This window comes from Aureobasidium subglaciale (genome assembly GCF_000721755.1).
Source record: "Aureobasidium subglaciale EXF-2481 unplaced genomic scaffold scaffold_1, whole genome shotgun sequence".
In the NCBI taxonomy this organism is placed as follows: Eukaryota; Fungi; Ascomycota; class Dothideomycetes; order Dothideales; family Saccotheciaceae; genus Aureobasidium; species Aureobasidium subglaciale.
In genome coordinates this window covers 1,210,498-1,232,215 of record NW_013566994.1, presented here as the reverse complement: position 1 = coordinate 1,232,215, position 21,718 = coordinate 1,210,498, and the positions used below count along the sequence as shown (strand labels likewise).

Sequence of the window (21,718 nt, the reverse complement as noted above, 5' to 3'; positions counted from 1 at the left end):
AATCGATACCCCTTCATCTTTCAACATTCGTCCAGCAAAGCAAGTTTCCGAATCTAGTTCTCTGCCTTTTTTCCAGCATAAAAAGCTTTCAGACCTGCTTCCACCTCTCCAAACCCTCGAGCCCTACTCCCATCCCCTAGACTCGCTTCTATCCACCCAGGCAATTTCTCCTGTATCCTTTTCTGAGCATATCTAGTGTCAAACAGTAAGATGGCACTCCAATCCCCTTTATGTCTCACAGCTCTTCCAATCGCTTGATTGACAGCACGCATACACGCGTTGTCTGAGTATTCTCTCGCTGCTGCCCCTGTTACCATCCTTCCTCCAGAAAACGTGGATGCAGTGGAAGAGGCAGAGGCAGAGGTTGCAGAGGCAGAAGCAGAAGCAGCAGCAGAAGCAGAAGCAGCAGCAGCAGCAGCAGCAGCAGCTTTTTCTTCCACATAAGCCAATTTTGCCTTTTGTTCTGCAGTATTTGGGTTTGCATAGGGTAACCCAATGACCATCACACATCTCCCCAGCCTATCCGAGAAATTAATCCCTTCACTTAATCTTCCGCCTATTACTGCAAACAAAAGCGCTCCCCCATCTGCAGTATCGCTTACGGAAGAAGTATAGGCAGAGAGTAGTTCTTCAGTCCCTGTATTTTGAGATTCCTTGAATAGAGGTTTTATGCCCTGCAGACGTGACCAGAGGGATTGTGTAGAGGGGGAGGGGGTGGCCTGCCAGTGAGAAACAACTTTTTCGAGGTAGGCGTAGCTGGGGAAGAAAACTACACAGCCGTGTGGAATGTGCGGTAAAAGTCTGAGTATACTTTCTCCCAATGCTGTTATTGTACTCGTCGAGTTTCGGGATGCAAAAGTAAAGTTTAGGTCGGTGTTTTGGGGGCTGCAAGTTATGGGGCTGACGAAGAGGTTGGAGGTTGGGATTACGTGGCCGCAGGAGAGGGTTGTGATGAGTGTGCTGTCGAGGTAGGGGAATAGTTGAGTTAGGTAGTCTGACATCTGTGCGGTGTATCAGTATGTGAATAAAGGTCTAGCGAGTAAGAGGACCTACGGGTGACATGGTTCCACCTACCAAGATCACTGCTCTTGCTTCCTCGACAATTTCGCGAAAGTGCTCGGATGGGTCTAGTAACATGTACTTGACCTTTGTCTGCGTCTTGTCTTCTGCAGCCGTATAGAACAATCGACCTTCTCTGGCCGGATTCGTCAATACCATAAACAGATTCGTGATATGCGTAAGCACCGGCACCGTAACTTCCTTTCCAGCACCTGTATTATTCAGCCCTTGCTGTTTCTGCTGTTCCAGAGAAACATAGCCTTCGACTTTCCTAGCCAACTTGCTTCCCTGCAAGTAATGCATTAATTTATAAAGATTGATCTGATCTACACCTTTGCCTTTGAGTAGCTCAGTAGCTTGCACAACGCCTTCACCTCCTTCCTTGTGATCCAGTGCTTGCAAGAAAGTGGTGATGGAGTCGAGCAAACGCACCACTTGAGTGACATAGACACGATTCTTACCTTTTAGTCTGTTGCGGAAGCGTTGCAGGTATGTGGTTAGTTGAGCGCGGGCGAGTTGAAGTTGTTGCAAGCTGACTTCTACGGTGTGGATGCCAGAGATTGCGTCCATGAGATTGTGTGCTTCATCGATGATGACGATGTGGTTCTTTAGCGATAGACCTAGCGCTTCTCGGGCTGTCTTTTGGAGGAGAAGTGGGTATGGTAGCGTGACAATCTAGGATTTCTAATCAGTACTGCATCACAACACTCGAGGATTGAGAAGGAGGTGAGACTTTACCTCACTAGGCTTGACTGCCGGACGAGTGGCATAGTAAGGACACACACCCAACTTCTTGCCCAAAGCACCCAGATCTTCAATGTCCCGTATCTTCGCCAAAGCATGATGCTGGAAATCAAGCACCGTGCCTTCATTCTCCTTGTTCGGCATAAACTGACACTTCTTCTCTTTCGGTGTCTTTGCGTCCTGTAACTCCAGACATTTCTCATTGACTGCAGTCACAGTCTTCAAAGAAGAGACTCTGCTATTGATGCAAAGGTTCTTTCTCGAGCCCAAGGAAAGATGCTTCAACTCCTCGTGAAGTGACGCCTTTTTCTTGACTTCTTCTTGCACTGCGGGGATAGCAGCGGGCAAGTCGATTCTGCGCAGTTCGTTGACAAATTGACAGAGCTGAGAATGCGTGCGTGAGCAAAAGTAGATCTTCAGCTCATCTTCTGCTTCGACATCTTCTGCTTTCGGCAGGGCAGAAAGACCATATCCAAGCTTCTGCATTAGTGCTTGTGTTTCTTTTGACAGTCCCAGAGCTGCATCTCCTCCAGTGGCTTTGGATTTGATGCCTTCATCATCACTCTCGTATTCATCGAGGGCGAATTGCTCATCGTCAACAGCATCGACATCGTTGCCAGAGTCGTCGAGTTTGCGTTTCTTGGTCAATGGTGGACCATTCTCCTGTCTGTCTCGGATCTTACGTTCGTGTTGACGGATCTTTTCGAGTTTTACTTCTAGCTCTGCTCGTGCTTGAACAACTTGGTTCTTCTTCTCTTCTCGAGAATGTTGAACCATCCATTCTGGTTCATCGTCATCTTGAAGTTCTCTGTCAGCTGATTATTTCTGGATTTCAGAGGAGGTTGGAGAAAAAAATCACCTCCTTCGATAGCAGCTATACTCTCATCAAACTCCTTTCTCTTGTGATCGCGTAGCCATGTCAAAGAGCCACATGCCAGGCTCAGAGATTTACCCTAGACATTGATTAGAGAGTGGATAAAGCATCAAGACGGAGCCCTTCTTACAGTGCCTATGAAATGGTCAGAAACGCTCAATCTAGGTTGTAATGGAAGATCCTCACCAGTCGGAGACTCGAATATACCGACTTTGCCTTGTTCGATGCAATCGTATAGCGTGCGCATGAACTGAAGCTGGATGTCGTAGGGCTCGTATGGATGGTGAAACTTCTTGGCGGCCTCCATATTGATGTGCTTTTGCGTTATTGAAGTGAGATCATGATAGCAAGTATGTTACCTGGACAAAATGAAATGTTGTGTTCAAGGGTGGTCGAGGTGGACGCGAAGTCGAGGTCGGCGAAAACAAAATACAGCAAGTTGCACAACAAAACACTTCAAAGGGTCGTCACTTCATCCCGGGGATGATTCCGGCTATAGACATAAGATTCGAATCAGTTAATACGTATTGCAGAGGGATACTTTGGCTTTCTTGAGTCTTCTTTACTCTAGCAGAGGAAGCCCGTGTTCTTGATGCCACCAGGAACAAGACGCACGTTGCGAACGCGAAGGCAACGCGAAAGCTTCACAAGACACGCATTTCGAGAAATGTAGATCTAATTGAGTAACGAAAACCAGCTAAACTCCATTTTGGTATAGTAAAAAGAAATATGCAAATGCTTATATGCAAACAACCACCCCATCAGCTTTTAGATCTACGGCGTGATATCGAACTTCATCTTGACACCCATAGCCGCCAGCTCGACATCCAGGTAGCGCAAGACACCGGGAACAGCGACGACCGTGACGTCCGAACCACCAACGAACTTGTCACCTCTGCCATCCTCCCAGGTGTCACTTCTTGGCTCTGAACCAGAAGCCTTCGTACTGCATCTTCTACATCTGACATTGCTGGCATTGACGCCCTTCTTATGACTGTATTGGTTGACGGTAGGCTGTGCGGAGAGGAAAGAGCCACAGGCGCGGCAAATCCACGCCTTTTGGTAATCGGAACAGTTCATCAGACGATCTTGCAGCAGGAAAGCTGTACCGTGAGCAATCAGAGAATCTCTCTCCATCTCACCGACACGGATACCACCACCCTTGGCACGACCCTTGATGGGCTGTCCGGTCAAAGCAGTGACAGGACCGGTGGTACGAACCTGGAACTTGTCGTTGACCATGTGACGAAGACGCTGGTAGTAAACGACGCCCATGTAGATATCGGCGCCGAGCTCCTGACCAGTGATACCAGAGTACATGGGCTCGTTACCATAGTAGTTGAAGCCAGCGCGCTTCAACTGGTGACCGAAGTGCTCGACGGCAGTCTCGCCTGCGGTATCCTTGAACTTGAACGGTGTGCTGTCTTGTGCGACACCGTGCAGACATCCAGCCTTTCCAGCCAGTGACTCGACAAACATACCAATAGTCATACGAGAAGGGAAAGCGTGAGGGTTGATGATGACATCAGGCTGCATACCACTCTCACTGAATGGCATGTCCATAGTAGGCCACTTTTGCGAGCAAACACCCTTCTGTCCGTGACGAGAAGAGAACTTGTCACCAATAACAGGCGAACGAGGAATGCGAAGTCTGATGCTGAGCATCTGGCAGGGTTCATCACCACCAGTGTCTGTGCCGAGCATCTTGATCTCCTCAACGTATGCCTCCTCATTGTCCTTGTACTTGTGCAAGTGAGTGATGCCATCACGGTTGATATATTCGCCAGTGATGGGATCCTTGGTGACGGTGTGCGATGCAGCGATGATGTCGCCGTTCTTGACCTTCATGCCGACGGCGATGAGGCCGTCGTCATCCAGAGATGCGCGCCATTGTGCACGAACGAGACCGCCAGGAGCGAAACCGAAGAGCTTCTTCACGTTGGCACGACCACGTCTGCCACCGCTTTCCTCTGCAAGGTCGACCTTCTTGGTCTTGTAGACGGTTCCATGACCGAAGCCGCGCTCGTGGGCGAACTTGTTGATAATCATAGCGTCGTCCATGTCGTAACCAGTGTATGAGATGACAGCAACGACGGCATTGGTTCCGTTGGGGAAGTTGTCCAGACCATATTCGTTGTACAGAGGGGGCCTAACAACTGGTGTCTGTCCAGTTTGAAGTTTGTATGACTTGTTATCGGTACGGTATTTCAAAGCAGTTCCAGGAGTACCCATGGTCTGCTTACCCATTTGGCATTGGTACCTGGAAATCGTTAGCTTTTGAGGTTCTGCAAAGACTGGCGGTCATGTAGATTTAGACGTACATGTTACGGGGAGATTGGTTGAAATCTGAGAAGGGTGTTTGGTTGGCGAGAATAGAGAGAATATTGGTAGGATCGAATTCGACGTGAGTAGAGTCGCCTGAGACGATTTCGGGCTCCGTGCAGGCAATGGACATGAACGGCTGTTCGAAAGGACCGACAAAGTCCTCCTTACCCAGCGGCAAGTACTTGACAGGTCTGAACATTCTGGCTGCTTGCGAGAACATGTAAACACCGGGGTATTGGCCTCCATGTGAGTTGGGGATGTAACCAATTTCCAGCTCGGAAGGAATGCCGTGAGTACCCTCGACCTTCCAGTAGCGTAGAGTATCCCCGATCACACGAGCTTGTTTAGGGGAGCAGAAACCGAGAATGCGACCATCGAGCATGACGACGACGCTATCATCGACGGATGCAGAAGGGGTCTCGGTAACACCCAGTTGTGAAATCAGACCAGGAATAGTCTTGGTATCGACAGCATTTGTGGCAATCTTACACTTGTGAGCCAAATGGTTGAGAAGACCGCAAGGGGAACCATCAGGAGTGTGGACAGGGCAGAGGAAGCCCCAACTCTCAGGCAACAGCTTTCTGACAGTTGTGGTCTTGAGTTGAGCGAAGAAACTACCTCTGTGAACCATGCGGAAATGACTGATGAAACGCCAGAAGTTAATCTTTTCAGCAACGACGGTGAAGCCGGAGGTTTGTTGCAGATCCAGACCACTGGGAGAGACCAGGTTACCAGTGGACAAGAAGTAATCCAGTGCCTGCGCCAAGTTCTCGTTGGTTCTGCGGAGGATCTTTGCGCTGAAGTCACGTTCAAACTCCTCAGAAACAATAGGCGCCCAATTGGTGGTCCTGCCCCAATCGCGGAGTTGCAGACCGATCGAGTTCAGCCATTCCTCGATGCGCTCCTTCACAATCATACCGTAGAGGAAACCGGGCAAGAGGATCTCCTGGTTCTGAACAGCATCAGGGTTGTCGACAGCACACTCTCCCTCGACAAGTGAGTACAGCTTTCTGGTCATGAAGAGCAGCATACGGAACTTGTCGGCGTCGTTGGTCTCCTTGTTATCAGATGTTCCGAGGTGAGGAAGAACGATTCTTCTCAGAAACTCGACACCAGCATCCTCGTCGGACATGTCATCAGGCACGCTCAAGACGATACGGAACTTGCTTCCAAGGTATGCGCGTGTCTTCGCTTGTCCGTGGACGTTGTAGGCCTTGTATGTGCGTAGCAAAAGTTCGACACGGTCGGTGACGAATTGCTTCTCTTCAATACCCTTGCTTCCAGCAGGGCCGACCAATCCTTCGAAGATCTCGCGGTCATTCGTCTCAACCAGGGCCTTGAAAATCATCATGACGGGGATGAGGTACTCGTTCTTGCGCCATGAGAAACGGAAGGTGACGTTACCATCGCTGAGGTAGTGGAGGACGTTGGTTTGCGAGGTTTGATCGGGTCTGACGGAACGGATCTGGATACCGAATTTTGTGTATGTTGCACCTCTGTTGACGAAAGAGGGACGGATGATGGCCATGGGGTAGTTTCTTCGGTTGACGATGAGCATACGAATCAGCTTTTCGATACCGTTGACGATGAAGTATCCTCCCAGCTCCTCGGTCTCTTCTCTCTTGTCGACAAGCTCTTTTGGTGAAAGACCCTCGAGGTGACAGCGGTTTGACTGTGCATGGTGTTAGTGATGGTCTTCAGATTGACGCGAAGAACGTACGCGCAACATGATGGGCAGAGAACCGAACTCTCTGACACTCTCCCTCCACTCGCCCTCGTTGATGCGCCACTCAAAGCGGCCTCTGAAGCGACCTCTGTAGGTGCAGTGGCGCTCTCTGCATTCTACGGGAAGAATCTCGCGCTTCTTGTCGATCTTGTTGGAAGGAGGAAGCATGCTCTTCTCAAGAAAGACCTCCTTCACGCGGACTTGAAGCCTGTTTCGTCGAGGACCATCGGCCGAGAAGGGCTCATTTGGGTTGCCGTCGAAGAAAGTCTTGGTACCAATGTCACGAAGAGCATGGTAGAGCTGGCCCTTCTCTGCGAAGACGGCGTTGAAGGATTGTACATGAGGGTCGACGGCCGAGGCCAGAGTAGGGTATGCCGACTTGTCCGAGGGAGGGTTGCGGAAGAGGTCGTGACGGCGCACTGTGTCAAAGTTGGTCGACCAATTGCCGTTCTCCTTTGATGGTGCCATGGCTGTGTAGGCGTCTCGAGGATGTAGATGGACCTGTTACTGCTTGGTGCTAGCGAGAGCTCGACCTCTCACGCCCTTGGGTCGGAGACGTGTTGATATTCCAGAATGGACTCGGGGATTCTCCTTTCAATTGTCCAGCTTCTTTTTCTCCTCCAAATTTCCTTCGTAACACACAGATGGCGGCACCGAGATAGGCGTCGCAGATGTTTTTTGCTTCGAATTGTTCTTCTAGAAATTTTAGCGCCGAAAAAGCCGTGCCAAGCAAAATGATCTGGCTCCGAGGCTCCGTCCTTTTGCCGCATCTCGCATCTCCAAGTGTTATCGTGCACACGTCAACTGCTCGACTCAAGTGACCGCTTGGCTGTCAGAGGCACGCTTATTGTTCTTACAGCTTGCTTCTACCGTGAACTAATCCTTGCGATACATAGGAATCCGTAACGTTGTCCTAACACTTAAACCTCTGTGACAGCAGCGCTTCATCTGCAGATTATCCTTCGCCTTGATTCTACTTCACCATCACCTCCAATAAGAGTTCGACCCTACCCGAGCCCCGCTTCTGCTTGTGCCCTGCGCTTTTGATCAAACCCTCCGTCCGTGCAACCATCAAGCTGCTCTACTGTTGTTGCCTGCAGCCAGCTCTTCAACTCTTCTCGCAGTGCTTTGTCGGGCAAATCAAACACCATGCCTGGCCTATTCAAGCGTCTCTATGACTGGCTCCTCAGTCTTTTCTGGTATGTTGTCTTGCTTCCTCTTGCTGGCCACTTCCTGATATGACTCGTCTCTTGTGAACAGGGCGACTGAGATGGACGTGACAATGATCGGTCTTCAGAATGCCGGCAAGACATCGCTCTTGAGAGTCCTAGCAGTAAGCAGCTCATTCTGACCCATGGTCGCGCGGTCTTGATGTAATGTTAACCGTTCACGTCCAGGGTGGAGAGTTTACAATTGAGTAAGTCTGGTTCCAAAGAGTGGTGACCAGACCCAGACTAAACAGTGCCTGCGACTTGACAGCTCAATACCTACGGTCGGCTTCAACATGAAAAAGGTTACCAAAGGCCATGTGACTCTGAAATGGTAAGTCGTTCGGCTTTCTGGAGAATGAGATCGAGGCTCACTGGCGCAGTTGGGATCTAGGAGGTCAACCAAGGTTCCGTTCTATGTGGGAGCGTTACTGTCGAGGTGTCAACGCCATGGTGTATGTCCTCCAGTTCTCGCTGATGTGCTCGTATTGACTTGAGAACAGATTCATTGTGGACTCGGCCGACAAGGAAGCATTGCCTGTGGCACGAGAAGAACTTCATGTGCTGCTGGAGAAGCCTGCTTTAGAAGGCATTCCATTGTTGGTTCTTGGCAACAAGTCCGATCTTCCTGATCATCTATCGGTCGACGAGCTTATTGAGGAGTTGAACCTCAAAGCCGTAACGCACCGTGAGGTGAGCTGCTATGGTATCAGCGCCAAGGAAGAGACAAACTTGGATGCTGTACTGCAATGGCTGATTGCTCGTGCGAGCAAGTGACCCGTCGACCAAGGTCAGGTCTCCCACAGCGGCATACAGTTTGGCTTCCACTCATGAAGGTGATCGGCATTTGCATAGGGTATTGCAAGCGATGGGGTTTAGATGGTATCTTTCCTGCGAACCAGCAATGGCAACGTAGCGTAACGGCGGGTGCACATGGGGTGTCCTTGTTTCTTTTTTGACTTCCGGCGGTCTTGTTTCTCATCTCAAGCGGGCTAAGGAATGATTTTACGGATTCACGAGAGCAATACGATAGTCGACAGACGCAATTTGACGATTGATGTACAGATGATGAAATGAGAAGAGAGAGAAGAACAGGAGATTGTGAAAAGGCTGCAGGCTTTCGAATGTTTCATAACCCCTCGATATCATGTGGGAGTGCAATGCAAGATGCGCTGGCAAAACTGGCACCGATATTCTGGATTGGTGGCTGATTGGGCATCGCCACATACAAAGTGGCTGAGGCAAACGCCAATCGCCTTATCGCGCTCTGTACCTCTGGAACGGATGATGCTTTGTAGGGGTCATTTGCGCCACGAGATCAGACAAGACAAATTACCATCAACCTTTGAAGGATCGGAGAACAAAAGAAGAAGAGTCATGACAATTTATTCCCAGATCGGCCGACAAGCCGTATCCAAGATGTGTGACGGAAAAGCACTGCCGGTCACTGCCTCGTTCGTGGGCAGTGACACTGGTAAATGCTTGGCCACCAAGCAATTGTCGTCACCATTCTCATTCCAAGCCACAAAGGTCTCACAAGCACCCTGTACTTAACAGTCGTAATCCCTCACCTTTGTCTTTTGGCACGAGTAAATCTATCATCAATCATACTCACACACGCGAACATGTATCTCGAACCTCGACAGTATTATGGTGGCTACAACCGGTAAGTGTGTTCCTGAATTCTCGTGTTTGATGATTTACCTACATATGATCTCATGAAGCACTCACTACTCGGCTCGACAATGAGCTGACATGATATTTCACAGCTGCTATGGCAACAATTGTAACAGCACCTGGAATCGCTGGGGTCGCTGGGTGCTTCTCGCATGCATCGTCGCAGTCTTCTTCGTCCTGTTCTTCCTCTTCTCGTAAGTATTGCGCTTATGCAGGCACAAAATCATGCGCTGACTCGTGTCGCAGATGTCTATCCGCAAGAAGACGTCGTAGACACGGCGCCAACCCTTACTATGGTACTGGTTGGACAGTCCGCCACGGCACTCCCACCTACAACCAGAATGCTCAGCCGCAGTACGCGACCGGCACAAACTCGACACCTTACTACAACAACTCCAACAACCCTCCTCCAGGTATGTTGGAATGATACTATGATTGAAATGCCCATACTAATACACAATCCAGCCTACACCGCTCCTCCCAACACCACCAACTATGGCAACAACTTTGAGATGCAGCAGCCTCAGCCCGCCTACACTGGCGCCTACGCTCCTCCCAAGGATCCTCCCCCGGGCAGATACTAATCAAAGGACGAGATTACAAACACTATCGCGCATCATTGAACAACCAAGATGCTTGTAATGAGGAATGGAACTGGACAAGGATATAATAATGGCGTTACGGAATGGCGTGGATTTGATACCCCAAGAGAGCTGCGACGGTTATGAAAACATCAATGGGTGTTTCTCTTTGTCCTTGAATACGATGAACGCTGTACCATCACTATAATATTGAAACCGTTTTGACAATCCTCGCTTTGCTACTTCTCCATGTGCAAAATGTCGTCATAGCTTGTAGCTGTCTGAAGGCACGAACTATTTCGAATATATAGCAAAGACACCGAGACATGTGCTTTGGTCGACTCACCGCAGTAGATATATGAAGAAGGTAAGATACAGCGGTGCCTTGCTACAGCTCATCGCTGCTCTGGTCTGGTCATTGAAACCGTTTGAACAATTCTCGCTTCGCTAGGATGATCAACCTGCTTTGCAACCTCGGCCGAGTGCCATGATGACGCATCATCAATCTCCTCCCCAGCTTTTGGGTTCCGACAGCTCACTTTTAGGGAAGGATTTCTAAGCAGGCGAGAAACCTTGTGTTTCTAGAACAGTGGACGAAGCTGTACCCTTCATTTTATGCTATATTCTATCGAGCTTCAAGTATTTTAGAAAGACCATTCAATTGACTTTCCGATCCTTCAGTCCCGTCCAATTCACACAAACCCACATTCACATCACAATGGCACCATCAAACATGCAAGCCATCAAGGTCGTCGAGGCCAAGAAGGCTGAGATCCAGAGCGTTGCTGTCCCTAAGCTCCGCGACGACTATGTTCTCGTCAAGGTCGAGGCTGTTGCTTTGAACCCTACCGACTGGAAGCACATTGACTACCTCGCCAACCCCGGCGCCACCGTTGGATGCGACTACGCTGGCGTTGTCGAGGAGGTCGGTTCGGCTGTCCAGAAGAAGTTTTCCAAGGGCGACCGCATTGCTGGTTTCTCACACGGTGTCAACTCTGCCAACAAGGAGGACGGATGCTTTGCACAGTACGCTCTTGCCAAGGGTGACGTTCAGATGAAGGTCCCCGAGTCCCTCTCGACCGAGGACGCTGCCACTCTTGGTGTTGGTGTTACCACCGTTGGTCAGGGTAAGCGACGATATACCGCTACAAGGCACAATGCCATCCTACACGATCTTTGAGCTGACAACTTTCAGGTCTTTACCAGAGCTTGAAGCTCCCCCTTCCCACCGAGCCCGCTAAGCAGCCCTTCCCCGTCCTCATCTACGGTGCTTCGACTGCCACCGGTACCCTCGCCATCCAGTACGCCAAGCTCTCCGGCCTCGAGGTCATCGCCATCTGCTCCCCTCACAACTTCGACCTCGTCAAGTCTCTGGGCGCTGATGCGGCATTCGACTACAAGGATCCCGAATGCTCGGCTAAGATCCGCGAGCACACCAAGGACAACCTCAAGCACGTCTTTGACTGCATCGCCGAGGGCAGCTCACCCGATATTTCCGCCAACGCCATCTCAAGCAAGGGTGGTGTTATCTCATACCTTCTCCCTGCCAAGTCATCTCGCGAGGATGTCGAGGACAAGAGCACTCTGGGTTACACTGTTGTTGGCGAGGCCTTCAGCTTCGCTGGTAACCCCATCCCCGCTAAGCCCGAGGACTTTGAGTTTGGCAAGATGTTCTGGGAGTTGGCCGAGAAGCTGTTCGCAGAGGGTAAGGTCAAGGCTCACCCCAAGGAGGTTCGTAGCGGTGGCCTCGAGGGTGTCTTTGGCGGCCTCGAGGACCTGAGAACCGGCAAGGTCTCTGGTACCAAGCTCGTCTACAAGATCTAAGCACATTTTGGTCTAGTGTAAATAACGACATGAAGCAAAAAAAGAAATAAATTTACGATTAATTTTTCTGACATACAAACTCCTGAGAACTCCTGGTATACCTATAAGAAAGCAGATTTCATGATCCTAGCCATGCTAAATTGTGCGTGCGTACCACTCCGTCATATGATGATTTGCAGATATGCGTAGCCCATTTCGTTATTTTTTTCCATCTTATCGTGTAGTTTTGCGTTGATCATGGCTCTCCTGGACCGCTGACCTTGATGTGCGGCATCGGTGCCGGTGGGCTGCCATTCGAATTGTCGATAACCCTTCGCCACTTCAGAACTGGGATCCTCTGATCACCCTGTGCAGTGTCAATATACAAGTTCTTTTTCCCCCCCCCCCAAGTACAAGCATCACAAGAGAAGCAACTCACCCTAATCTCCGTAGGCTCCTCACTACCCAACACCAACACATTATCATCCTCCTCAAACTTCCACGTCCTAACCTGAATATCGCCAACCCAACCTGGCAAATTGCAAACCTGAAATGTATGTCTCAAGATTTCTTCCCTACCATAGCCTTCATCGCTGATGTAGTAGGGCCCAGCGTATGAAAAAGATCGCTTGCCCGCTTCGGCCCACTGTGGTTCCTCGCCTTCGCCGCGTTTAAACGACATTTGCCCTGGTATCAACATGTGGGCGCTCATGTAGCCGTCGGGCGTGTACATGATTAGACCCGTGACGTTTTTCGTCATGGGGAAGGTGGGGCGTTGGAAACGACAGGAGGGGGTTGGGTAGGCGACGTAGGCTTCTAGTCGCCAGGTGCCTACTAATCTCTGACGGAGGGGTCGTTGGGGTGGTGGACTGGGTGTCTTTGACAAGGTGTAGTAATCACCGTTTAGGTCGTCTATATTTGAGATGTTGATGCTAGGGGCAGAGACGTTGATGTCGTACACTGTGTTTGCATTCGTCCTTGGCGTACTGGAGCCATTCGTCATGGTCTTGAAGTCGTAGGTTAGACTTGGACTCGGTGGTTTCGTTCTAGTCTCTGACATTTTGGGTGGGAAGGGTGGAGGTGACGGGGGCGTGACTGGTCGTAGCAATGGGCGGGTTCTGATGGGCTGTGGTGACACGGGTTCCGGGGATCTGGGCCTTGAAGACGATCTTGACCGCGACCTTGATCTGTTCCTGCGATAGGGAACGACTTTCGGCACTTGGAGATAGGTCGTGCTGGTCAGGGTGACTACCTGGCTAGGCATGTCGGGGTAGTGGAAGGAGCAGGGGAGTTGGAGTGATAGTATGTGATGGAGAAGGGGTTCGTCATCGAACGTGACCAAGAGGAGAAAAGAAGAGACTCGAGCGAGAAGATGGAGATTGTACAAAATAACAGACTCAGAAGTTTGGAATGTCCTATTTCATTCCACCACCGGCAGCACGGCAGTAACTCTGTCACGGCAGGTCGTAAGTCATGATGTCCCTACCTTGTTACGTGGAATCATCAGCTGCTGATCAAGCCAGCCGCCAGCCTACCTAAGCCCCGAAGATGCTCACACATTCGAGGGTGTGTGCGAGGTAGGTTAGAAAGCAACAAGGTGGGGCTCCGGACATGGAGGAGTAGTCCGAAGGGCAGACTTGGCGGACTTTTACTCTTAGACCATTGTCACAATATCAGCAAATCCTTTCAAAAGAAGGGCACAAAACAACCGGGTCGTCTTCCTCCTTGCCAACGAATAGTCAGAAACTGAATTATTGCTTGCCTTGCCTGTTCTAGCCGTCAGCAGTGATATCGACGTGCAGGTAGATTCTGCAGTCGCATGGAATAGCATCATCGCCCTCCGAATGTGGTAATCCAGTCGCTGAATTGTTCCGCATCCGCTGACACACACGAGAAGCGGCTGAATGCATGACTGCACCCTGGTCTCCTCTTTCCCAGGCCGTCTGCTTTCACATGACGAGAGAAATCGACAGTCCAGAACGACCTCCCTCGGGCCAAAAAGAGGGACGAATAAAGACGACAGGGAAAGAGAGTTGGGAAGCTGCATGGCGTCTTGTCATGGTTCGCTTGGCCAGGGACGATGGTTGGGCCAAGGGCTCCAGTCGTTCCTGATTGATCGTTGACTCCGCTCAAGCTCAAAACCTAATTCATCGCGACATCGCAGCATCCACGCCTTGAGCAAGACTGACAGTCACGACAGAATCGTTTCAGCAACAGGATAATTCTAGCATCACTGGACCTCGATAGGGCGACTCATGAGTAGGTAGTGGATACTTCGGCTGAGTCGCACGGTGATGTGATGATGAAGTGGTTGTTCTGCAATTCTCGACGCCCTACAGCGGACCTATTACTCGAGCACCACCTGCGCCGATTCGCGGATAAGGAAGGTGATATTACGCGCAGCCGTTTCTCTTATAGATCGCAAGTCAAGCTCTGCTTTCTCCGTGGTATCCAGGGAGGAGTCAACTTACAACATCGTGCAATTGCTCAACCACTCAAGGATTCTCCGGGAGTTTCGTGAGGGTCTCGTGATAGCTGTTTGGTTCTATAGTAGGTCAATAGAGCTAGGTATCCTAATGCCTTGTTCTTGTGTGAGGAACATAGCTTCCACGCGCTTGAGCTCAACTTTCCAGGTGGCATGCTCGGTCAATTCGGCCCGCTGTTTGACTCGCACGGCATAACAGTTTATCCATACACGTCGCCTTCTGCCAATTGACATCCTGCAGAATGTCGTTCAGACCTTTTATCGTACCGTGCGAGAGAGGGGTCGTAAGAGCATCGCCCTTGGAGCCCCGCACTCGCATGTGCTATCTTAGCTAGCTGAGCTATTTAAGAGTCACCTTTTCTCAATCTCTTCTCTCCTTTTTCTTCTTCCTCCTCTCCAAACACAATCTACTCAGAAACAATTGCTTGTATTGTAGCCCCTTGTGGTCATGTCACCCAATGCTGACTCATTGAGCAGGTTCAGCCGTTCTACGGTACGCTCAATCCGTCATGGATCGATGCGTGATAAACCTTTCGAATGGTATTCTATGATCGAAAGATCAAAGGGTCAAGGTAACTTAAACAACGGGTTTAACCTGATGCATGAGCGGGTGTCCGATAGCGAGCTTCCGTCTGCCAACCCATTGATCGCTGATCATGGACATTGGCGTCAGAATTGTATCGTCTCGCTATCGTTCTGAGATTATACCGCCTGAACTTGACTTGAGTCACTGACAAGACCCGTGTATTGATACAAGCTTTGTCATGGACATCGCTAGTATTTGTGCACGAGTCTTGTCATGTGGCTCACTGGATAATACCAGCGAAAGGATCATGCATACCGAACCACCCTCTTGTGCCACCACGGCATGTTCTGACCAATGACAGATTAACCAAACTTGATCCTGTATCACAATGTCTCCCCCAGCCATGATCTTCCAGGAGCCCATCTCCCCCACTGTTCCTTCCAAGAAGTTGGTTCTCGGACCTCACAACTCTGCCCTTCCGGTCGGTGGACAGACCAAGCCTGAGACCATCGAAGCCATGGCTGGTGACTGGCAGTCTTTTACCTTCCGTCCCATTCGCGAGTCTCAGGTCAGCAGAGCCATGACCCGCCGCTACTTTTCCGACTTGGACAAGTACGCCGAGTCCGACGTCGTCATCATTGGCGCCGGCTCTTGCGGTCTCTCTGCTGCATACTGTCTTGCCAAGGCTCGTCCTGACTTGAAGGTTGCCATTGTTGAGGCCGGCGTTAGCCCTGGTGGTGGTGCTTGGCTTGGTGGCCAGCTCTTCTCTGCTATGGTCATGCGTAAGCCTGCTGATGCCTTCCTTCGTGAGGTCGGTGTCGAGTATGAGGATGATGGCGAGGACAGCAACTATGTTGTTGTCAAGCATGCTGCACTCTTCACCAGCACTCTTCTCAGCAAGGTCTTGCAGTTCCCCAACGTCAAGCTCTTCAACGCCACTGCTGTTGAGGATCTCATCACTCGTACCCGTGACGATGGCTCTATCCAGATCGCTGGTGTTGTCACCAACTGGACTTTGGTAAGTCACAGACTCCATCAACCCTCTGATCAATGCTAACCATCTCACAGGTCACCATGCACCACGACGACCAGTCCTGCATGGACCCCAACACTATAAACGCCCCCGTCATCATCTCCACCACCGGCCACGACGGACCCTTCGGCGCCTTCAGCGTAAAGCGCCTCGTCAGCATGCAAGCCATAAAGTGCCTCGGCGGCATGCGCGGCCTCGACATGAACACTGCCGAAGACGCCATCGTCAAGGGCACCCGTGAAATCACCCCGGGCCTTATCGTCGGCGGTATGGAACTTTCAGAGGTAGATGGCGCCAATCGCATGGGACCTACCTTCGGTGCCATGGCGCTTAGTGGTGTCAAGGCTGCTGAGGAAGCCGTTAAGATCTTTGAGCAGAGGCAGAAGGAGTGTGCTGCTTTCTACTAGGGCAATCTTGATTGATGGCTTCGAGTGTAGTGTGATCACAGTCATTACCAGTATCAAGAATGTGACATGACGAAATCATCGATTCATCGAAAGAAATTCTTTTGTTGTTATCCGCCTATGTGTAACTCCCAATATGTTAGTCCCTGTCACACTCACTCAATGTCTGAAGCAGAGCAATGACCATCTGCAGCAATGGCACCGCAGTATCTCATATCAGCACGACTGACGCAATGAGAAAGACATATCCCGCTGGTGTCGCCACAGGTCAAGAAAGCATTGTACCTCAAGACCACTACAAGTATAAGTAACAGCGTTCTGCACATTGGGATGAAGGAGAAGCCGAAAAGAAGCAATCAATAACTTCTAGGCATACATTAAGAACCCACCTCATATATAAAGATCAACTCATGCAAGCACGGCTCAGAAACAGTACCCCCTTAATCCCGATTCACAACACGCAAACTGCGTCGGGGAGCCAACACAGTACCCCAGAACGACGGCGTATTGCCCGCCAGCAAGTCCTCAGGCGCACCACTATCATCACTACTCCTACCCAAAAGATAGCCATCCACACTATTCTGACCAGCAGTATCGGTTCTGTTAGCCTCAGTATACCCCCAATCATTGTCAGGCTTCGAAATTCCTCTGCCACTGGTATTTTCGCTAGAGGTCCAGATACGACAATCGTTGGAGCCGCCACTTGAGGAGCCCGCCCCAGTGGGCACGAGACCAGGGATGGTGGGACGATTCTTCTCGTTGAGGGCCGCTTGCTGTGACATTTCGACGTGGCGTTTGTAGAGTTGGAGGCGTTTACGGTAAAGCCAAGCGCAGAAGGCGAGGTAGCAGACAATGATGAAGAGGACGCCTGCGATTACACCAGCGACGATGGCGGCGATATTGGGGCCGCTGCTGTTGTTGTTGTTCCCAGACCCTGAATTGGAGTTTCCGCCAGAGGTGTTCGTAGCTGTGGCAGTCGAGCTTGAAGTCACGGTGCTATAGATTATTGGGCCGCCTGTCTTTAGAGGACCGCTCTCGGCTGCTTGTACAGGTGCAGTCGCAGTTGCGCCACCTCGAGCATTTCCGCCAATGACTGAGATGACAACGTCAGGAACTCGATAGCCATAAGAGCCTTCGAGACCACCTGGGCTACTGCTATTGGCGAGCTGGGCCGGCTGTTGATTAAAAGGATTACTTTTGGCATTCGATACCCAGTTCCTCGAGTTAGATTCAGAACCTGGTGCTGCGGTCGTGTCCGAAGAGCCCAAGTCTGTATCTCTACTCAGAGCAGTAAATCCAGTTGCCCATTGTAAGCTAGAAGCGTTGAGTACGTAGATGCCAGGGCTGTCGCAGCTGAGTTGATCACCGACGTAGCCGCCAACAACCACCATCTGTCCATCCCACATGTTGCACGAGTGTCCTACTCTTGCAGGCGGCACCGGTTGGTTATCCTGGTCAACTTGTATCCACGTAAAAGAAGGGACGGTCAGAATCCAGAGGTCGTCATACTGTGTCTGATTGCCTGCAGGAATGAGATTTTGGCCACCGAACATGTGGACTTGATAGGAACTGCCATCCGATGCAGCCGCAACTGCAGCGCATGGGTTGACTCGGAATTTAGGTGTAGGCCCGCTTGTTGCTTGCTTGTACCAAGTCGAGGTAGCAATATCATACACATCGATGACATTCATTTGTGTCTGTTATTGTCAGCCGGAAGTTCAATTTGTTTTGATCACGCACCTCGAGATGTCGAAGCTACAGGTTTGACTTACAAATGTGTCCTCGGTTCCGCCGGCGAGACCGAGAAGGATGCCTTGATCACCAAAACCAGGTATGTAGACGAGCAGCCCATCTGCGCGCTCAGGAAACCCTGCGCTATCCTGGGCACCTCCGTCGGTGACATTGCGCCAAGCGCCATCGCTGCCTGCAGCTTTTTTGTCCGAGAGAGAGGTCACTTGACTGTTCTGATATCCAGGAAAGGTGAATTCTATCAGCGATTTGATGTAGATTCGCGCCACTTGATTTGACCACCCTTCAGTGGTATGTGTGTCTTCATGTCCACCAAAGTAGAACCCACGCCCTAGGCCTGGAACCGAGGCGCCAGCGCCTTCTGCAGCACGTTGAACCGACTGGTCACCAGACTGGGCATTGGTGCCAGATGAAGTTGTCGAATTAGTATGCTCGATCCATTCGGATGACATTGCGTTGTATTCCCATAGTGAAAAGGCCGTAGGCGGGTCGACTGGGCTGTCCGAAAACTCTCCACCATATAAGAAGACAGACTCGTGGGAGTTCCACAGAAAGCCATTCGACACGCTAGGAGGACCAGATGGTTGGGGCAGGCCTATCAACGAAGGTGTAGAGATCTGCCAGCTTTTGGTAAGATCCATCGACAGGAAGTCGTTGTCTGTGATTCGACATTAGTATCCGCTCTAGATGAATGACTGGACGCTAGCCTTACTCCATTTGTTTCCAGTCTGCCCTGGTTCAGTCGTAGCTTGACCTCCGAATACGTAAAGTGTTCCATTGATCACAGCAGATTGGTGTGACCAGCGTGTACATACGTCGGTAGGGCTGTCTGCTCTTGTCTCGAGAACCATTGTCCTCTCACGCGGTACAGCTCGACTGTCGACGCCAATGCTGGGTGCGGCATCGCTCTTGATTTGACTTGGTCGTTGTATGAATGGTAAAGTGGCTGCAACCACGATAGCGACCAGACCCAACTTGAGAAGATGTCGATGGCTTGCGCTCTCAATATCCATTATCGTGGGAGTTTGTTGTGATCCATCTCTTTCTGTGTTGTTGAGTTCCTTGTTATTTGGCTCCGGTCGCATGTTCGTGAGAAGCAGATGGCCAGCTGAGGCTAAAGGTCTATGAGTAGTTGTATCGTCGGAAAGACGACCTACGCTAGCGAGACTAATGGCAGTATGTCGTAATCCAGGTTCAGATCATGCAAATTAGGAGCGCAAGATGAGGAAGTTGATTCTTCCAGTAATAACAACGCATGACAGGTGAAGATCACACGTCACAGCAGCCATCGATATACCGCTACAGGTACAAAGCAATATAAACCAGATACAAGGCCCAGGACCGATTTGCTGCGTGCATCGCTACCGACGCGGAAAATAGATAGAAAGCACCCGCATTTGTGACGTTGACGCATCAAGCAAAGGTAGGAGGTGTGGTACTACGAAATGCCTGTTCCGCAGCCAAGCATGGTGTAAGATGTCGTCACAGAACAAGTTTTGAGAGTAGGAAGGCGGGTGTCGAGGCTTCGCACGGCCAATCGTCCGACTGATCAGCCGGCGTCGTTGCCCGATGCAGGAGGAACCTGGGACGCCAACACCCTTGAGGCGGGAGTACATGCATCATGTCTTGCTCGCTTGCAAGAAGGTAGAAGATGACATCTGGTCAAGGTCTTTGCGACAGCAAATTGCTCGTGAGATTTCTCTGGGCGGTGGAACAGCCTCTTTGGCCGCTCAAGTGTTTGATTCCTGCTGGTGCGACCTAGAGCACTTTCCTACTTCTTACACCAAAAGTTCTACCGTGGTGTTATGACTACTCTGGTCCTCCAACAGTGACTAGGGGTCTATCTCAACCGCTCTGAATCATCTCGAACGCAAACCAAACTAAGAAACAGGAGATGGGAACAGGCAAGGTCTGCTGTGCGATACAGCGTCTTGCGATCGGAAAACCTGACGCCAACAACAGAGTGGAGTGTAGGACTTGTTTCAAGTCCTGGGCCAAGGAGAGTGAGCGCCTGGGCGCTAGAAAGGCTTGTGCGGTCGTGGGAACGGACAATGTCCTGTCGCACACTTGTGACTTCGACAATTAACATCCGTGGAGTTATGCCGAGGATGCAGATCTGATGACCAGCATCGGATCCATCACCTCATCGCAGCGAATCGTGTCCTTGGAGGAAGACGGGTTGAAGGTGTGTGGTGCTGAGGTATTGCCTACTGGCACAAAGATGCGCCCTCAGAGATCGCTCTGCGCTGAGAGACTCGGAGAAGGTAGCTCGAGAGGAGTGACCTCAGAGGGAGTGACCGGCTGGTGACAAGCGTCGGCGATGGTCTTTGCCGACTCTCTGGTCACAGCTCCGATGGCACCTCCAGGGTGGTTCTTCTTGAAAGTCTTGCCCTTGTTTTCGTGCAGCTGGTCTGCCACAGTGAGCGCCAGCATGTCGCCGATGGCGATCTGAACAGTTGTGGATGTTGTCGGCGCCGACACACCAAATGAAACCTCTTCCGACTCGAACAAGGGTGCTGGGAGCAGTACGCCATTCTCGTGCTCTTTCAATAGTGGACATTCGGATGCCTTCGATTGTGAAGTCAAGGCAACAATCTGAAGCTGACGAGGTAGATGGGGAAGGAGGTTGAGCAGCTCAGGCGTCTTGCCGCTGTATGAGATGAAGAACAAGACGTCGTGCTGAAAGAACTTGTTAGCATCTGGAGCAGAATCTCAACCACAAGCAATGCACATACCTCTCGGATATCACCAAGGTCACCATGTGCGGCCTCGGCAGCATGCATGAAACTGGCTGCGATGCTCAGACTCTTCAGCGTCGCGACAGTCTTTCGGCCGACAAGGCCACTCTTGCCTACGCCACAAACGATGACCTTTCCGCCGACAGATTGTGACTTGGTGATACACTCAACCGCCCCAAGGAGTCCCTCTCTGGCATGGGGATCAGTCTGGTACAACCTGGTGACGTGAGAAAGTGCAGTGGCTTCGATTGACAGAACTCGTGTAGCACGGTCGAGGATAGAGTTTGACTCTGGGTCGTGGATAGTCAATGGAGGAGTGACCATGGTACGTTGGCGCTTGCAGGGCCTGGGAGAGGATGAGGAGTGCATCTTGTTGAGTGCGACAGAAAGACTTCTAGATATCCTTGTCGTGTGGGAAGGAGATAGTAAGGTAGGTGTGGGCGGGGTATGCTGCGATTGAAAAGGTGTAAAGGTGTCGGGGCCTAGAGTGTTGACGAAGACTACTTGTATGTATCGCCAGGCAGTACCTTTCATGTGAATGCCAGGAAGGACTGCGGGATGCGTACGGATAACATTCCATCGTTACCCCAGCGTCTAGGTCCTCTATCAATTCGATCTGCTCCTTGGACACACTAGTACGCCCGTCATGGATCGCATCGTAGCAATCGGCTATCATTAGTCATCGAGAGCCAACCATTTCTTGCTGGGTGTCTTTGTTCACACTGGTGGCTTTGCTTAGGCCGTTTTTTGTTGGAAGCACGCGGCCTGTGCTTCTCACAAGCTTAA

At 50.8% G+C, this 21,718-nt stretch overlaps 9 protein-coding genes across 9 annotated transcripts; 4 read left to right on the top strand and 5 right to left on the bottom strand.

The window, feature by feature from the left end:
* Positions 1-53: 53 nt before the first annotated feature.
* AUEXF2481DRAFT_61571 (uncharacterized protein) lies at positions 54-2,984 on the bottom strand (the record flags this gene model as incomplete). Its single annotated transcript, XM_013492806.1, has 5 exons — positions 54-1,001; positions 1,054-1,734; positions 1,798-2,609; positions 2,663-2,756; positions 2,832-2,984. 5 exons carry the CDS (start codon positions 2,982-2,984, stop codon positions 54-56), a joined length of 2,688 nt encoding a protein of 895 aa, XP_013348260.1.
* A 347-nt stretch (positions 2,985-3,331) lies between these two features.
* AUEXF2481DRAFT_104710 (uncharacterized protein) lies at positions 3,332-7,392 on the bottom strand. Its single transcript, XM_013493009.1, has 3 exons — positions 6,723-7,392; positions 4,999-6,674; positions 3,332-4,937 (listed from the first exon to the last, which is right to left on the bottom strand). The coding sequence occupies exons 1-3, from the start codon at positions 7,194-7,196 to the stop codon at positions 3,452-3,454; spliced, it is 3,636 nt and encodes a 1,211-aa protein (XP_013348463.1). The 5' UTR covers positions 7,197-7,392; the 3' UTR covers positions 3,332-3,451.
* Positions 7,393-7,522: 130 nt separating this feature from the next.
* AUEXF2481DRAFT_35732 (uncharacterized protein) lies at positions 7,523-9,050 on the top strand. Its single transcript, XM_013492732.1, has 7 exons — positions 7,523-7,566; positions 7,625-7,927; positions 7,989-8,061; positions 8,126-8,145; positions 8,208-8,270; positions 8,320-8,391; positions 8,440-9,050. Exons 2-7 carry the CDS (start codon positions 7,878-7,880, stop codon positions 8,711-8,713), a joined length of 552 nt encoding a protein of 183 aa, XP_013348186.1. The 5' UTR covers positions 7,523-7,566; positions 7,625-7,877; the 3' UTR covers positions 8,714-9,050.
* A 215-nt stretch (positions 9,051-9,265) lies between these two features.
* AUEXF2481DRAFT_35730 (uncharacterized protein) lies at positions 9,266-10,429 on the top strand. Its single transcript, XM_013492731.1, has 4 exons — positions 9,266-9,602; positions 9,706-9,807; positions 9,860-10,026; positions 10,079-10,429. Exons 1-4 carry the CDS (start codon positions 9,562-9,564, stop codon positions 10,195-10,197), a joined length of 429 nt encoding a protein of 142 aa, XP_013348185.1. The 5' UTR covers positions 9,266-9,561; the 3' UTR covers positions 10,198-10,429.
* Positions 10,430-10,781: 352 nt separating this feature from the next.
* Positions 10,782-12,049, top strand: AUEXF2481DRAFT_35729 (uncharacterized protein). The gene is made up of 2 exons (XM_013492730.1): positions 10,782-11,321; positions 11,390-12,049. Exons 1-2 carry the CDS (start codon positions 10,913-10,915, stop codon positions 12,016-12,018), a joined length of 1,038 nt encoding a protein of 345 aa, XP_013348184.1. The 5' UTR covers positions 10,782-10,912; the 3' UTR covers positions 12,019-12,049.
* A 204-nt stretch (positions 12,050-12,253) lies between these two features.
* On the bottom strand, positions 12,254-13,057 carry AUEXF2481DRAFT_25673 (uncharacterized protein; the record flags this gene model as incomplete). Its single annotated transcript, XM_013492596.1, has 2 exons — positions 12,254-12,364; positions 12,437-13,057. The coding sequence occupies 2 exons, from the start codon at positions 13,055-13,057 to the stop codon at positions 12,254-12,256; spliced, it is 732 nt and encodes a 243-aa protein (XP_013348050.1).
* A 1,902-nt stretch (positions 13,058-14,959) lies between these two features.
* AUEXF2481DRAFT_35726 (uncharacterized protein) lies at positions 14,960-16,583 on the top strand. Its single transcript, XM_013492729.1, has 2 exons — positions 14,960-16,026; positions 16,077-16,583. The coding sequence occupies exons 1-2, from the start codon at positions 15,397-15,399 to the stop codon at positions 16,446-16,448; spliced, it is 1,002 nt and encodes a 333-aa protein (XP_013348183.1). The 5' UTR covers positions 14,960-15,396; the 3' UTR covers positions 16,449-16,583.
* Positions 16,584-16,885: 302 nt separating this feature from the next.
* Positions 16,886-19,279, bottom strand: AUEXF2481DRAFT_25671 (uncharacterized protein; the record flags this gene model as incomplete). The annotated part of the gene is made up of 3 exons (XM_013492595.1): positions 16,886-18,142; positions 18,218-18,852; positions 18,907-19,279. The coding sequence occupies 3 exons, from the start codon at positions 19,277-19,279 to the stop codon at positions 16,886-16,888; spliced, it is 2,265 nt and encodes a 754-aa protein (XP_013348049.1).
* Positions 19,280-20,423: 1,144 nt separating this feature from the next.
* AUEXF2481DRAFT_1270 (uncharacterized protein) lies at positions 20,424-21,301 on the bottom strand (the record flags this gene model as incomplete). The annotated part of the gene is made up of 2 exons (XM_013492465.1): positions 20,424-20,873; positions 20,930-21,301. 2 exons carry the CDS (start codon positions 21,299-21,301, stop codon positions 20,424-20,426), a joined length of 822 nt encoding a protein of 273 aa, XP_013347919.1.
* Positions 21,302-21,718: the final 417 nt, after the last annotated feature.